Raw genomic sequence first — 15,726 nt, 5'->3', positions numbered from 1 at the left:
TTGCTCTTGGTAGAAAATGGTTAATACCTCCCTCAACAATTCCTTTTCGAAAGTAAGGGGTGAGGGACGCGTTCTCTCTCTCTCTCTCTCTCTCTCTCTCTCTCACGTATCTCTCTAGAACCTTCCTCTCCAGCCTTCAGGAAAAAAAGAGAAATCCTTCTAGCCGCCACTCCTTACTCAGGCTTGGAGTTGGCGGCAGCCTGACACTCCCACCTCTAACATTCTTTCCCTCTTTCTCTTCCTTCTCCATTCTCTGCATATTTCCTTTCTCCCCATCTTTCCCCCTCTTTCCTTCTTTCCCATCCATCTACACTTTTTGCATCTTCTCTCTTCCCCCTCATTTATTTCATCCTTCCCCATCCTTCCACTTAAAAAGTTTTTTAATTTCTACACTTTTTCTTTCTTAGTCTTTGTTTTGGCTTCTCTTGAGCTTTGTTCTTTGAACTTTGTCTCAATTCCTATGAGCTGGTCTCAGATCTGGAACTTCATGGCCCTTTCTTGCTCCGATGCTATTGTACGTCGCCCATACTGTACTACCAGCCTCTGCTACTTGGCCCGTGTGCTTCTTCTTGGGTGTTAGGTGGTTATTAAAGTACTTTTAGCACTATTGGGTAGGATTATGGGAGCGCTAACTACACGGGTGGCTCGCTCACCCCCATTTGTCTTTGATCATGTTGTTCCATTGGTCTGTTCTCTTGGTGGTGGTGGTGACCTTGCGATAGAGGCGCATTTGGTGATTGCCCGTTTCCATTCCAGTCTTAGGATTTTTTATTGTTGTTCAATTGGCCACTTTTGGGCCTATCTATTGTATTTTCTTATTTACTGTTGGGCTTGTATTTAGATGGTGGGCTGTCTTTTGGATTGCCTTTTCTTTATACTTGCCTTTTTATTTAGTGGAAGCATTTTAGTTTGATTACAAAAAAAAAAAAAAAAAAAAAAACAATTCCTTTTCGAGGGGCATGAATAGCCAAAACACAAGCACAATTTCACTCTTCGTGGGTTCATGATATCTCAACAATTACCCAATTTGTTTTTCGAATGACAGTCGGTTTATCTACATATTGATTTCTATGTTTTTAAATTTTAAAAGAAAGGGTTATTAGATATAAAGGGTATTGTTGTAACTTACACTCCATAAAAAAAAGTCCATGAGGTCATCTTCTACATGTATTAATTTTTGGGGTAAATTACACAAAACTATCTCAACTATTGGTCTCACGACACTTTCATACCTAATCTTTTTAAATTGACAATGTCATACCTCATCTTATAAATTTGTGCCAATGTCATACATCCATCAGTTTTCTGTTAATTTTTCTGTTAAGTGATGACGTGACTATATGCGGGATCCACTCACTAATCCAATTGGATTTAAAAATTATTAATTATATTTTTAATAATTAAAAATTAAAAAAATAAATTTTTTTAATTAAATCTCTCTCTCTTTCCTCCCTCTCTCTCATCCCTTCCACCCTCCCCTCCCGGTCTCTCTCTCTTCTCCCCCATCTTCATCTTCGTCCCCCTACCTGCAACCTAGAAAAAAAAAAAAAAAAAAAAAAGCCCAAACTTCCCTGACCCCTTCCCCTTCCCCTCATCCTCTCCTCTCTTCTCCCCCATCTTCATCTTCTTCCCAGTTTGTCTTCTCCCTGCACCCACCCTCTTCCCTCCTCTACACACCCCACTCCTTAAATCCACACCCATTCCCCCCATTTTCTCCACCCACGGAATCGGCCTTTGCAGGGGTAAACAGGATCTGAGTTTTTTTTCTGGGATATTTTTTTTTTTTTCTAGGTTGCAGGTTAGGCTCAGGTGGGGGGAGAAGAGGGGGTGGGGGAGGGGGGGAGAAGACAAATTGTTTTTTTTTTTTTTTTTTTTTTTCTGGGTTGCATTGAAGAAGATGAAGATGGGGGAGGAGAGAGAGAGGGGAGGGGGAAGAAGGGACAAAATGAGGTTTTGTTTTGTTTTGTTTTTACTTTTCTATATTATTTTAATATTTAAAAAATATTAAATGATTTTTTTAGTTTTTTTAATATTTTATTAATTTTTTAATAGAAAGTAGGTTCTGGATCAAGTCATGTCAGCACTTAACTGACAAATTCACGACCAAACTAACGGAAGGTATAACATTGGACCAAATTTGTAAGATGAGGTATGTCATTGTCATTTTAAAAATATGAGGTTTGAAAGTTTCGTGAGACTAATAGTTGAGGTAGTTTTGTGTAATTTACCCTAATTTTTGTCTCTTCTTGAAATGTTTAAAAAGTGTTGTCTCAACATACAATTAAGTACTAAAAGTATACTCTATGTGTAATTTTTCCTTGAAAATAACCTTGTATTGGGCGGAACAAATTTTAGATTACAAAGGAATACACAATGATGGAATTTTAATATCTTGTATATGTCAATTTTCTTCTTAATAGAAAAGTGAAATTTAAATATAGAGTTTAAATTATCTAAAGTCATTAATATATAAATAAGAGGATAATAGCTAAGAAATGTGCTAGTGGTGGTGGTGGTTGTGACAACAGTTATGATGTGACTCAACTTAACCTACTTGATTCAATGGTGGTGACTTGACTCCGCTTAACCTACTTGATTAAGTGATGGTGACTTGAGTCAACTTGACCTTGTACAAACTATTCCACCAAAAAACAATATTTCCCTTTAAATGAAAGCAGCTATATTGATCATCTTCTCCTCTGGAATAGTTATTTCTTTGAAGAGTTGCTCCATAACTAAAACTCAATTAAGAAAATTTTCTATGTATTCACCAACCTCAAAAGGAGGATTCCCAAGATCAAGCTGACGAGTTTGGCTTAAGGAAAATCCTCCAACGCATTCACCATCAATAAAAGACTAGGTTTGCAACCACCATAGAAGATATTTGGTGTGCCACAAATAACATTCCTCTCACAATCAGTCTTGAAGAGAGGTTTGTACCTCCCATGATCGATTTTTATTAGAACAAGGAAAATTCCTACTCTGATACCAATTAACTTAGCACAAGCATAAAAGGGTTACAAACTTATGCCTTCGAAGAACCAAGTTTCCTGGAATCTACGAGAGATTGGAATAGAACCGAAATGTCGTTTGATTGTTTCTAAATTGATGCATTACATTGGGAGCCAAATGGCTTAAATAAAATTAAACACAGCCTTAGAAAGGCTCAAGGGTCTTTGGAAATAAAAACGACATAAATTTGGACAGAAATTGAAAAGTTTGAAATTTGTTACAAACTTTATTTTGTGGTTTATGAAGTCTGAACGACCTTAGATGATTAAAATTCATCATACATCATAGCAAAGTAGTGAGTTTAAATCTGGACATCACGCTCTTTTTGAAAAAGTGACATGGACCCAAAACGGAGTTTGGACCCCAAATCTCTAAATTTCCGATGTGGTCTTGTGTGTTCCTTGAGTCTATTTCTCAAGTAACCCAAAAATCTCAACAAAATATTTTTCTTCCTTTTAACGCTATATTTAATATTTAAGTGGAGTTTTTTTCTCATGCATCCTTTCTTGTCAATTATAAAGCGCTTCCTATTCTTTGTAGTAGTTCACACCATTCTTGTCTTACATCAAAATCACTTGTTGATTTTGAGAGAAAGTGGAAGGTTACTACATTTGAGGCATTTTTTTGGCTTATACAGTCGGACAGTCAGAGAAATCTTTCGTGTCCTTCCTTTCGCACCAGGGGAGGGGGTGGGGATGGAAGGGGTGAGAGAGAAGGGGGGTGATTTTGTCTTTTTGTCTAGACCAACTAAGCCACAACGTTAAAATTTCTAAAATTTCGTAAGGATGACATTTGCGAATTTGTACGAAGGCACGTCGCTCAGTCACTTGTTGCTTGACGTTTGCAATGGCACATCGAATAACGCATTCAAGGGAACTATTATTTCTCTTTAATTGAGCTGAGGCTATCAGAAAATGTTAGGGATATCATATTTATGTACCACATAATATGACAAGTGATTGTACATGTCATGTTAGTTAAACAATTTTTCTCATTTAATCTTGTTTATATGCATTATTTGCCTCGTCATGTGATACACAAATAACAAAAGTAGCACAAAAATGTGGTCTCACTACCTTTATTCTTTATTAAAACAAAAGGCCAATTACACACTTAAAGTAAATAACTTGCTTATATGTTCATATAAAGTCATTCCCTTTATTGATGTGGAACTCATTCTCAATACACTCTATCATGTGTGTTGAATTTTAAGTCAAATACGTAAATAATACAAACAGAATGACATGAAGCATATGTGACCGTTTAACTTTATAACAACCTCTAGCTCTGGTAATTTAAAAAAAAATATTGAAGTTCCGCTCCAAAACTAATTAGCAATATAAAGAGTAATGGAAGGAAGGAATAGAATCCAAGTCGCGTTGTGGCATTGCCCCACCTCTGATTGCCGTCCTTGCCACCGACGCCACGCGTCCATCTTTTTCCTACATCACAAAATAATGAAAATCGAAACCCCAAAAGAAAAATGTGAGATAAAAAAAAGGCTGAGATTCAAACGCCCGCACGTCTGCTTCCTCACGGCAACAATCACACAATGTTTACATTGAAAGACAAAGTTACACAGAAGCTCTCACGTCTATTTGCCGATGCACCCAACTCGCCGTCTTCTTCTTCTCTTCCTTCCCCACTCGACGACAACGATCATCCTCCTGAGGTAATTTCCTGATCCAATTTTTTTTCTTTTTCGTTTTTGTTTATGTGTTTCGTTGGATTGAATGATTGAGCTTGATGGGTGTACTTGAATTGTTGATGTGATCCTTGTTGTTCAAGAATTTTGAGATCTGGGTTTTTTAGATAACGTAATTTCGGAGTTGGGTTTTTTGGGTAAATTGGTTCTGCTTATAGTTCAGAACTTGAGATCTCACGAAGCGAATTATATTGAGACAATTCAAATTTAACTGCCAAAACAACAGAGTTGGAATCATTCAGTTATTGCAGTTATTCTGATGGTAATCTGCCCAGAAACTTGCGGAGCTGAGTTTTATGGCCTTTTTGTCTTTGTTTTTACCATGAAGTTATTCAATTACGGCTTACTCGGGCAGAAGTTTAGCTCCATTTTATAAGTTTGTGCCCTTGTTGGTCCGAAAAGTTTATCTTGACCGTGCATACTTAAATTTACAGTTTTGTTCAGTTGATTTCTTCTTTCATTGTGTATCGTGATTTATCACATTAGGTCTTTCAATGTGTAGGCCAGGCTGTATTCTACAGGGGGTAAATATTTGCCTTCATACTTTTCCTGTCCATCGGTAGGCTTTGGTGGATCCACTTCAAACAAGCATCAATCAACAATTGTTAGTAACGGCGACTTTGAATCCCAAGATGAATCCGTTCATAGATATGTAGAATGTCGTTCCCCACCAGGTGAGAACAAGGAAACAGAAAACAATTGTGAAAACGATGATGACCGTGCTTCTGGAGGGAGCACCAGTGGTTCTGAGGTATTTGAAGAAGCAGCTGACCAGCAGAGTCTACAGAAGCAACTACCACTTCTCATGGATGACTCGGTCTTTATTTCCTCAGACCTGCATGAATTCTTACTGTCGTCACTTCCTAATATAGTGAAAGGGTGCCAATGGGTTTTGCTGTATAGGTAAGCTTCTTGAGGAGTATTCCCTGCATTAGAAGTACTCTGCTGTTGTTGCATTTGGATTTCGATTCAGTATCAATTCTTTTGAATGAAGGGCAGTACGGCGAAACATGGTATATCACTGCGCACACTTATCCGCAAAAGCTCTGAGCTTTCTGGTCCTTGTTTGCTGGTATGTTAATGAATCTGCCAATGACGTTTGAAAAATGATGAATTGATTTGTTTGTAGTTATGTGAAGATAATGTGGACTGTCTTTAAAATTCTAGATTGCTGGAGATAGGCAAGGTGCTGTATTTGGTGGACTTCTAGAGGGGCCCTTGAAACCTACGTCAAAGAGAAAATATCAAGTAAACATGCTTTTACATTAATCAACATATGTTTACTTTTTGTTTTTTTTATTGATGTTAATGAATATTGGGAAGTTCTCTTGACTCTGGTTATTTAAATATCTGAACTTTCTCTTTCTTTATCAGTCCAATATAAGCACATTCTTATGCCTGCCTTTTGGTTATAGGGAACAAACCAAACATTTGTTTTCACGACCATATATGGAGAACCAAGGCTGTTTAGGCCAACAGGTAAGCATTTTCTCCTATTTATTTGTGGATGCATGTTTCCTTTTGGTGGATCTGGCAGTCGAATATGGGTGATGTGTAATTTGGGTATAGAGAAGAGATAACTGGTGATGGGCATGCCAAGAACACTGAACACTTGCGTATGTTGCGGAGCTTAAGATAGAGATGCTAAATGATACCTCAGTGGATGACCTTGCTGCGTTGCGTGTCAATTCATCCTTCATATGGACTGGCTCTTTAACATATTTTCTCACAACATATAAAATTGGTACCTTAAATTTGAATGGTAATCGAACAATATGTAACTAAACAGCCTTGTTGATGATTGAAAAGCCATAGATAGATTTTCCAAATTTTGTTTTACCTTTTTTCCAATAAGAGAGAAAAAGCCAATGCTGATCCCGGTCTAATTTGTGTACATAGGAGCCAACCGGTATTATTACATGTGTATGAATGACTTGCTAGCTCTTGGGGGAGGTGGTAACTATGCTCTATGCCTAGATGGAGATTTGTAAGTTACTCTTACAATGTTATGCTTTGAACATTTTCCCCCTAGTCCGATGGGAAAGTACTTGCAGATTCTTGTCATAATTGTATACTTTTGTTTGAAAAAGGTTAAGCGGAACAAGCGGATCATGTGAAACATTTGGGAACTTATGCTTGGCGCATAACGGAGAATTTGAGTTGAAGAATGTTGAGGTAATCTATTTGAGCAACCCCTTGGGCTTTAAGCTTGACTGCATACTTGCGTATATTCCTTGCTTGACTGCGTACTCACGTATGTTTCGTTCATATATGCAGCTTTGGGGTTTTACACACGTGTCACGGTACCTTACATGATACAAGACGAAGACGATGTTATGCATTTGTATCTGTTGGTGATCACATTCTTTATTCTTGTTATAGTTTGCACCATTCAACACAGGAGAGGTTTGATTAACGTAGGATGAAATACTTTTGGAAAGCTATTAGATTTGAAGCTGTAATTTATGGGGTTTAAATTCAATTTGTGCAACAATCAATGTCTTAAAGATCTAATTTTCCCTTAATTATGTAGTTATTGTTTCAGTAGTGAAATACAACACTACGAACAGTTCTACATTTGATCTTTGGGAGGTTTTTACTCGTGGTAGGAGAGAGCAACAATGTGTGGAGAATTAGATCATTGGTTCCTGGACTTTGAGGCATTGTTCTGAAAATCTCCGTTTAGCTCGAGGCCTAGGTACTATGGAGCTAATTACTGTCCTGATTAATCTATACGCGTTTGAAAAATAAGAAGGGGTCCGTTTAGGTCACTACTCTTCGAAAATAAATAACTATCATCATTATGTATCCCACTACAAACTTAAGTTATTATGTATCTCACTGCAATTATGTATCTTTTATAGTTAAGTAGACATTTATTTATAATTTACATAATAAGTATAATTAAAATTTAAAAAAAAAAAAAAAAAAAAAAAAAAAACCCACTTGGAACCCTCCTAGATGCTAGGGCCTTGCCTGCTGCCCAATTAGCGCCTTTTAAAACCTTGCTTTTAGGCAACACCGTTTAGGGGTTTAACAGACAAGGTACTTAAGTTCTAAAACGCTGCTCCGTGTTATGACAAGTTTAAAGATCAATACTCATGCATTCTTAATTTGAAGCACAAAGCTCCAACTTGACTATAGTTGAGAGACTAATTCTCTAATTATCTCAGAAAAAGCGTGGAAATAGTTGTTCCAGGGACATTGTCTAGTTGGTTCTGAATTAAATCCCTATAACTTAACAAAACATGCACCGTCTCTCATTGCTGTTTGCTTCAGTAAAAAACTATTTAGCTCAAGAAATAAATCTAAACTAGCATGAAATTTCAAAAACCAATTTTTCTATAAAATAATAGTAAAGAAAAGATGAAATACCAATATGTTCCATTCTTTTTTCAAGTCTTCATCACCAAAGAAGTTAAGACGAGAGATTTTAAGGCAACATATGAAAATAGTACAACTAAAAGTATGATATGCCAAGATATTCAAAAATCGCTTCGGCATTCCTCCATTTCTTTCCTCGAATATGTTTAACGCTCAGCTGATACTGCACACGGAAACATAAAACTACAGAAATACATTCCGAATGGTAGATTTGCTACAAAGCCGCCAACAAGATGCATTCAAGTAAATGTCGAAATTATCTTGATTCAGCAAACTGCAGATTATCACCACTTCAGGACTCCATTGCACCATCTACGCCAGGCAGGCCAAAAATGCGAAGGTTTCGGTCCATTGATCCTACTGCAATATAATTTGCATCTGGTCCAAACTTCACACTTGTTGCTTTACCTAGAACGAAACAAGAAAATAATGAGCATCACAGACGAACCCCAAGTCAAGGCCACATGGTCTACAACCAAATTTACAGGCAACTGATGATAGATAACCTGTGCCAGACATGTCAGGGAAAGTCTTTATAGTGTTCCATTCACTTTTGACGCTAGCTGTTTGGATGATTCTGCAAAAACACAAGGTCGGTAATCAGTGCTCAAAAGTTACTGGAAAGCAATACTGGCGGAATATTCGTCTAAACTCTGTAGGGCTGACAAAATATACAATGTCATTTCTCACACATTCATTCATAGCAAACTGTGGATACTTCGGGACAACTTCAGCAGTAGATTATTATTATGGGGGATTTCAGTTTTGCTCGGACTACCACACAATGTCTAGTAAATCTACACAAGTGATTTCATTTCATTATCTTCATGAATCGAGAAAAAGGGAGGGAGAAGGCAACAGGACACCTTGTGTATTCCATAATTGTCCTTGGAATATTACATTGTATGGTATATCCATCATTAGACGATTGCAACTTGTATACAGCCTCCACAAATATGTTCAACTTCATGACATTATTAACATAAAATGAAAATGCATTCTTGTACACCAGATTAGAAAAAGGAAAATGCAGCGTTTTGCTTATATAAACTTTTTTTTCTTCTGGGTGCCCAATCAAACAAGGTTTAATTTTCAAACACTGACCTTATATCAGAGCCTGCAGCAGCAAGGTAATTTCCACTGTAGTCAAATTCAACTGCAAGGATAAAAAATAGAGCTTTTCATTATACTACATTCTACTTTCAAAGACTTCTATCTAGATGTTAAAATTCATTCAAGTACAAAACCTTTTCCAATTTATTATAACTAATTAGAAATTACATAACAATGGAAAATTGTACGCTGGAAGAGAAAATAAATAGGGTAAACTGGATGGAAATATGACTCAAAATCATCTCTCATCTACCAAGAATTAGAATTACATATATGATATGACCCAAGAATCCACCATCTAAACTAAGAACCTGTAAGAAGTTAAGTAATACTTTCAAGCCATTTAACTGACTTTGCAAAGTACCGGTATTGTCACTGAAATGCTTGTCATTTTTGTTCCCTAGAAAGAAATCATGAAAATGCTGGGAGATATACATACCACAGTTTGTTGGTTCAGCATCGTAGGGAGTAAATTTCTTGAAGTTCCTCAATTTTCGTAGATCCCACAACTTAATGCCATCACTAGCTGCAGTCTGTTAAATTCAAATGTAAAATAAGAACATGGTATTATCTAATTCTATCCACTTCACGTTTTTCTTTGTAAAAAGGTTCAAAACCTACTGCAAGAAAGTAACCATTCTCAGAGAAGGAGATTGCAGTTATTGCGCCAACATGTCCCTCAAACGTTGCAACATTTGACTGTCAATTAGCAAAAGTAATGAATGTAAGATCAGAAAAACTGAAAAGAGAAGGAACTAAAAACCCACATACCTGACCCTTTACATCCCAAATTTTCACAAGAGCCCCTGAGGTGCCAGTTCCAAGAATGAGACCATCAGGATGAAATGCAACAGATGTATAGCCTTCCGAAGCAGAAGCATCCTCAACCTAAAGAGCCAAATAAACTTCCATTATACCAATATCATCATGGAGCATAAATGTAAATCGAAGTTGAAATAGCTGTTTTAAACCCCCGCCATCCTCTCCAAAAAAACTCATTCTTAAATGCCACAACCCCACAACCCCCTCCCCTCCTTCCTCCAAAAACCAAAGTTCAAAATATCTTTTAAATGAAGAAGATTTTTACAATTATCATTCATTATTGTAGTGAACTCAATAAATATAGAAGCACATATGCACCTATATGCATGCATCTATTTAAACAGTTTACAGAAACTTTCAACACGATCAATCAGAAATATTTTCCATACAAAATGCAACGAGATTGTTATTAAACACAGTGAAATTCAAGTTCATGCATTTGTAATGTACTGCCTTGTACTAGAAGATGACTTAAAAAGAATATTACTTAATATAGTATATAGTATATGGCATATGCACATACACATGAGAGAGCGAGATAGACCTGTGTTAGACATAACCCAGAAGCAATATCGTAAAAGCACCATGTACTATCAAGAGAAGCAGTCACAAAGTAGTCACCAGTGGCATGCACAGTAACAGCTTGCACCTGAAAATTTTGAGACACGCTACATAAATTCAAATAGATAGCACATAACTACTATACCAAAAAAATGTTGCATAATAAAGCTCTGTTTCTTAAGCAGTACCGTCGAACAAATATCAAAATAAAGTGAAATTTTCAGATAGCAGTTGTTTTATCATGGACATTGGTATAAAATTTTGGTTACCAGACATCCTATAACATCAACTATGGATTCCGAATCCTGAATACAAAGAAACATTACAGAAGTGGACGCAAAAAGTAGACCTGGGGATTGAAGTACTTTAATTACAGTCACATTGCTAAAACAGATTAAGTCAAATAGATAAGTGTGTCTGCAGGAGAAACAAAGAGGAAGATTCACTGCGGTCCTTTTTTGGATTTGCTGCTCATTACATATTTTGTCCAAGGGCTTTAACTTTGAACAAATTTTGGAGAACTCAAGTCCAAACCATTTACCTCAGCAGTATGGTCCTTCAAAATGTGCCTACAGTTATAGTTCCCATCATCAGAGCCTTGCCATATGCGAACTGTCTGCAACATTAAAGGGGAAAAATGATGATACAACATCAAAAGATGGAGTACAATAGGTTGAATATCTGATTAGTTACACCCTTACAACCTATGCAATAACATCTAAATTGCATGCATGTAAAGTTCTTTATTGACTCCAATTTATCCTTCCTGATCTCCTTCTTTTTGTGTTTGGGTCAGGGAGGTTGATCACCACCCCAGTTGCATAAAAAGTAACTTTAGAATATAAATTTAAATCCGTGTAGGTCCACACAGATGTACATACAAAGTCCCAAGGTTAAACTTGTAACTGTGAGGTAGGCAGAGTTTAGCAGTGGCCAAATTAATAATGAATGACAAACAAAGCTAATGATAACTCCAGTAAATAGAGAAGATAAAATAGTAATGAAGAAATAAATAGATCAATGGAGGTATTAAAATTGTCCATAAAAAAAGAAACAAGAAGAAAACAAATTTATTGCGGCTTACCTTGTCTGCTGACCCACTTATGAACATATCATCCCGACCTACAAATTTCACGCTCGTAACCTACCAAAGAAAAACATACACAAACTTTAATATGCATTCATGGAAAGAAATCAAGTAATTGCTTGCTACAGAATTAATAGTTGAAACCTTCTTTGAATGACCACTAAGAGTAGATATTATTTGCCCTGATGGCTGATCAAAGATTACAGCATTTGTATCAACCCCTCCAGTTGCAATGAGATTCTGCGAGAATAAAGCCAAAAAGTAATACTTGATCAGCAAAATGGAAACATAACTGAGTTCAATGACATAAAATACAGAGGACAGACACACAAGGATTTATGACTTTGTCCTTAATCCGTAATCCCGTATATACCATGAAGAGAAAGATCAGTGTAAAGTGTGGATTAAGGTAGGAAAAGCATGCAAAAGATCTAAATTCTCATTATATAGCATTACGCAAAAGAACTCTAAAACAAGAGAGCTTCAAGGCTCAATAAATTCTAGATTTGTTCCTTCTAAATTTGTTTTCTTCATTTCAACACATTTGGTTTAGGATCATCCCCAAACCTAAACCTGTAGATATATGAACATTAAAGATCACAAATGCACTTCTAATAGTACAAAGGCAGTATTGAAGAGAAAAATCATGCAACATCCAGTACGAACCTAAGGCCCTGTTTGGCAGATCGGATAGGATTAGTTATACGGACTCGGGTGTTTGGCGTTCACTCGTACTAAATAAGCGCCGGATTAATTTAACCGGTCGGATAGGATAACACGGTATACACCCGCTTAATAAAACCAACCAAAACGCCCGGATTATTTAGTCGGGGAAGAAGAATATGGGAGAGAAAGGGAGGGAGTTTGGGGGGTGTGGCGGAGAGAGCTGGGGAACAATTATTTGGGATTCTTCTGCAGTCGGGGAAGAAGAAGGGAGAGAGAGGGAGGGTGTTTGGGGGGTGCGGAGAGATCTGGGAACAAAAAAATGATTTCACTTTTTTTAAATTTTTTTTTTTTTTAGTTTGATTCCTCCTATCTAGTATAATACCAAACACAATATAAATAATATAGTCACTAGTCCGATACTGCACCAAACACCCGACTAATTTAGTCAGTACTATCCGGTGGCTATTTATCCTATCCGACAGAAATAGTCAGTACAGTCCGAGCTGCCAAACGAGGCCTAAGAGTCTTTCACTGGAGTCAAATACCCATACGGAAGTGATGCTTAAACAAAACGATATAATAACAGAGGTAAACACAATCTCATACCTTGTTAGACTGAATATCAATCGATAAAATTCCTGGTTTGCTTGTTCTGTGAAGAGGATGACTAGATATCTGAGTATACCTCTCCAACGCATCAACTGGAGCTAATGTTGGGGATATCTGAACACCAAAGCAACATAGAGATAAAAGCAATAACCATCAGAACTTATCAAATAAATTTTGTGAAAACAGCTGAACTTCACTAGCAGCTTTTCTCAAGAAAAGATTATGTAAACTACACATGGAAAGTAAACTGTTAAAACTTTGGCACGTGACATCAGACAAATCAGAGAATGCAACACAGCATAAACAGTACCTGCCGCATCTTCCGCTGCTGTGAAAGAGTTACATTACATTCGGTCATTTTCTCTAGGATACTGGCAGATATTCCAGGTCGTATATTGCTCACACCAGGTCCCTGCTGGTCATCAGCAACTAGAAGAAAAAAAAAATAGAGCTCAAATTAATTAACAAATTAATTTATGAAAATATGTTATATTCTCAGAGAAGCATACAGAGAAAGAACCTGGCGTTCCATTGCTATGGACAGAAGCATTTACTGCAACTGCTGATTGTGCTGCGGGAATTTGTCTCTCAGCCTGAGCAAGTAATGACCTTGCTTCGTCCCTTTCTTTTTTGAGTCTTGCAATAACACGGCATGCAGCATCATGCTGCCAAAATACAGATTACCAAATTAGGTCATTCAACCAAGTCAAATTCCATTTCAATTCACTAAAAATAAGAAAATGAGTATCAAAATGCAAAACACATGTAAGCTATATATGCAGTTTGAATGAAATGAATAAAACAAAAGAAGAAACTCGTAAGAAATATATGTAGTTAGAATATATATATTTCCTAGTTACATTACCTGATACAAAGCATGACTCAACTCTTGCCTTGCTGTATGTAGTTGTTTCTCCATTGCAAAGTTGGCTAGCATCAAACTGTCCCATTCCTATAGGTAAGCAAGGGAAAAAAACCTTAACACTACATATAAAATATACTCACAACAATTAAACAACTTAAAATAAAATAAAATGGTATATCAATCTAAAGAAATTACGCACTATCCAAAAATGTTCTTATTCTCAAGGAAGATTCATAATCAACTTGATATAGAGCCTGAACTGCTATCATGAACAGAATGAATAATAGCTATGTTATGTTGGTAAAATAGTAGGAGTCCATTGACTGGGTGATGCTAATGGACTCATCAAAATCTGAATACAAATGCTGAGAATGCTAACGGATCCCTTTTATCATCGGATGCTCTTGGTTGGCTATATTTAGATCTCTCTATCTCACACACATGTATAATAAAGATGGTTTCTCGTTAAATAATTCATAGAACATGACATATTAATGGCAATCAAAGTCACACACATGTATAATAAAGATGGTTTCTCTTTGGATAATTTACAGACCACGACATGTTAAGGGCAATCAAAGTTGCATACTGAATGCGACAATTGTTGTAGAGTATAGAGCACAGGTTAACATACGGGATATACGACAACATTCAAAGCTACAATTGTAAATTAAAAAAAAAAAAATTGAATAAACTGAATATAATAAATGAGTATAATCAGAAGACATACAAGCTGGAACATTCCGAGCATTCCAGGAATACTAGCAGCTTGTGCAGGTCGGGGCCTCACTATCTGCATAGGAAGCCATAGAACAAATCAACATAAGAAATTATAATAATTACAAGACGCCAACTAGCTTATCTGATAAAGATTCTAGCACAACTCATTGAGACCAATGACTAAGAGGTAATTTTCTAGATACCCATAATTGCGTGCACATAAATACGCTTATATAAAGATATAGAAAGATATACCAAAAATTGTACCAGTAATGAAATAAATTAAGTAAATATATTGAAATTCAGTACCTTCCCCGTTTGAACTGGAACGATATCATCAGCGGTAAGTGGTTCACCGGTTACCGGGCATTTCCCATATTCCTAGTGGAATAATTCAACAAGTACAACAACTTAGTCTTCTATCATATGTAGCAATGAAATTGCAACTTAATCAACAAAATTAAGATATCATACATATAACAGCAGCAACAAATAGCCCAAACAAAATGCACTAAGAAATTTCCACATGTTTATTATTCTCTAATTTTCCAGGATTTTCCCAGCAACCAAACAGTAAATATTGCTAAAACCCAAAGAAAAACCTAGAATGAAGAGAGGGAGAGAGAAGGAACGCACCGAGATATGTCGCTCGATTAAACGCTTCTCGAAGAGCAACCCGGACTTCTTGGAGACCACAGGCTCTTCCGGCACCTCGCCGGATACTGTACAGGCAAAGAGGAAGAGAAGGAAGAAAATGAGAGATCAGTTAAAACGAGGCCCTAAAGCAACGAATTCTCTAGAGAGGGAGAGATAGTTAAAAGAGAGAGAGGGAGAGAGGCTTACGTGCGCAGTTCATGGTGGCAGAGAGCTAGGGTTTCGGTCGGAGGGCGGAGCTGCTAGTGACTCGGCCAAGTGAAGAGGGAAGCGCTGTTTCACTGAGCAAGAAGAAGAGAGGGAGAAGGAAACGGAATGAGGTCGATGGGTTGGATTTTATGATTTCGGGGTACGATCGACAATCAGGCCCACATCATTTGGGCTTTCTAATAATCTCGCCCAGAAAGTTGATGGACCCGGGCCCATCAATTGCATCGTGATAGATTCTCGTTTACATAGTGGATGAGGGGATTCAAGTATCGAGACAAAAGAATTTAAAACGAGTTACATGTTTGGTACAAAATAAAA

General features: G+C 36.8%; 2 protein-coding genes across 3 annotated transcripts; one reads left to right on the top strand and one right to left on the bottom strand.

The window, feature by feature from the left end:
• The first annotated feature begins 4,496 nt into the window (after positions 1 to 4,496).
• Positions 4,497 to 7,243, top strand: LOC137732046 (uncharacterized). Of its 2 annotated transcripts, none has more exons than XM_068471340.1 (8): positions 4,497 to 4,684; positions 5,225 to 5,620; positions 5,717 to 5,789; positions 5,885 to 5,965; positions 6,133 to 6,196; positions 6,617 to 6,704; positions 6,808 to 6,892; positions 6,995 to 7,243. In XM_068471340.1, the coding sequence occupies exons 1-8, from the start codon at positions 4,617 to 4,619 to the stop codon at positions 7,031 to 7,033; spliced, it is 894 nt and encodes a 297-aa protein (XP_068327441.1). In that variant the 5' UTR covers positions 4,497 to 4,616; the 3' UTR covers positions 7,034 to 7,243. The 2 variants fall into 2 exon arrangements, with proteins under 2 accessions (XP_068327441.1, XP_068327440.1); XM_068471339.1 differs by having other exon boundaries at positions 5,220 to 5,620.
• An 841-nt stretch (positions 7,244 to 8,084) lies between these two features.
• LOC137730893 (pre-mRNA-processing factor 19-like) lies at positions 8,085 to 15,510 on the bottom strand. The gene is made up of 18 exons (XM_068469893.1): positions 15,388 to 15,510; positions 15,181 to 15,266; positions 14,854 to 14,925; positions 14,555 to 14,617; positions 13,825 to 13,911; positions 13,480 to 13,624; positions 13,270 to 13,388; positions 12,957 to 13,073; positions 11,829 to 11,924; positions 11,682 to 11,741; positions 11,139 to 11,213; positions 10,581 to 10,685; positions 9,986 to 10,102; positions 9,836 to 9,913; positions 9,654 to 9,747; positions 9,206 to 9,257; positions 8,608 to 8,678; positions 8,085 to 8,509 (listed from the first exon to the last, which is right to left on the bottom strand). The coding sequence occupies exons 1-18, from the start codon at positions 15,398 to 15,400 to the stop codon at positions 8,394 to 8,396; spliced, it is 1,566 nt and encodes a 521-aa protein (XP_068325994.1). The 5' UTR covers positions 15,401 to 15,510; the 3' UTR covers positions 8,085 to 8,393.
• Between the last annotated feature and the right edge of the window lie 216 nt (positions 15,511 to 15,726).

This window comes from Pyrus communis, chromosome 4 (assembly GCF_963583255.1).
Source record: "Pyrus communis chromosome 4, drPyrComm1.1, whole genome shotgun sequence".
Lineage (NCBI taxonomy): Eukaryota > Viridiplantae > Streptophyta > Magnoliopsida > Rosales > Rosaceae > Pyrus > Pyrus communis.
This window is presented reverse-complemented; position numbering and strand designations above follow the sequence as displayed.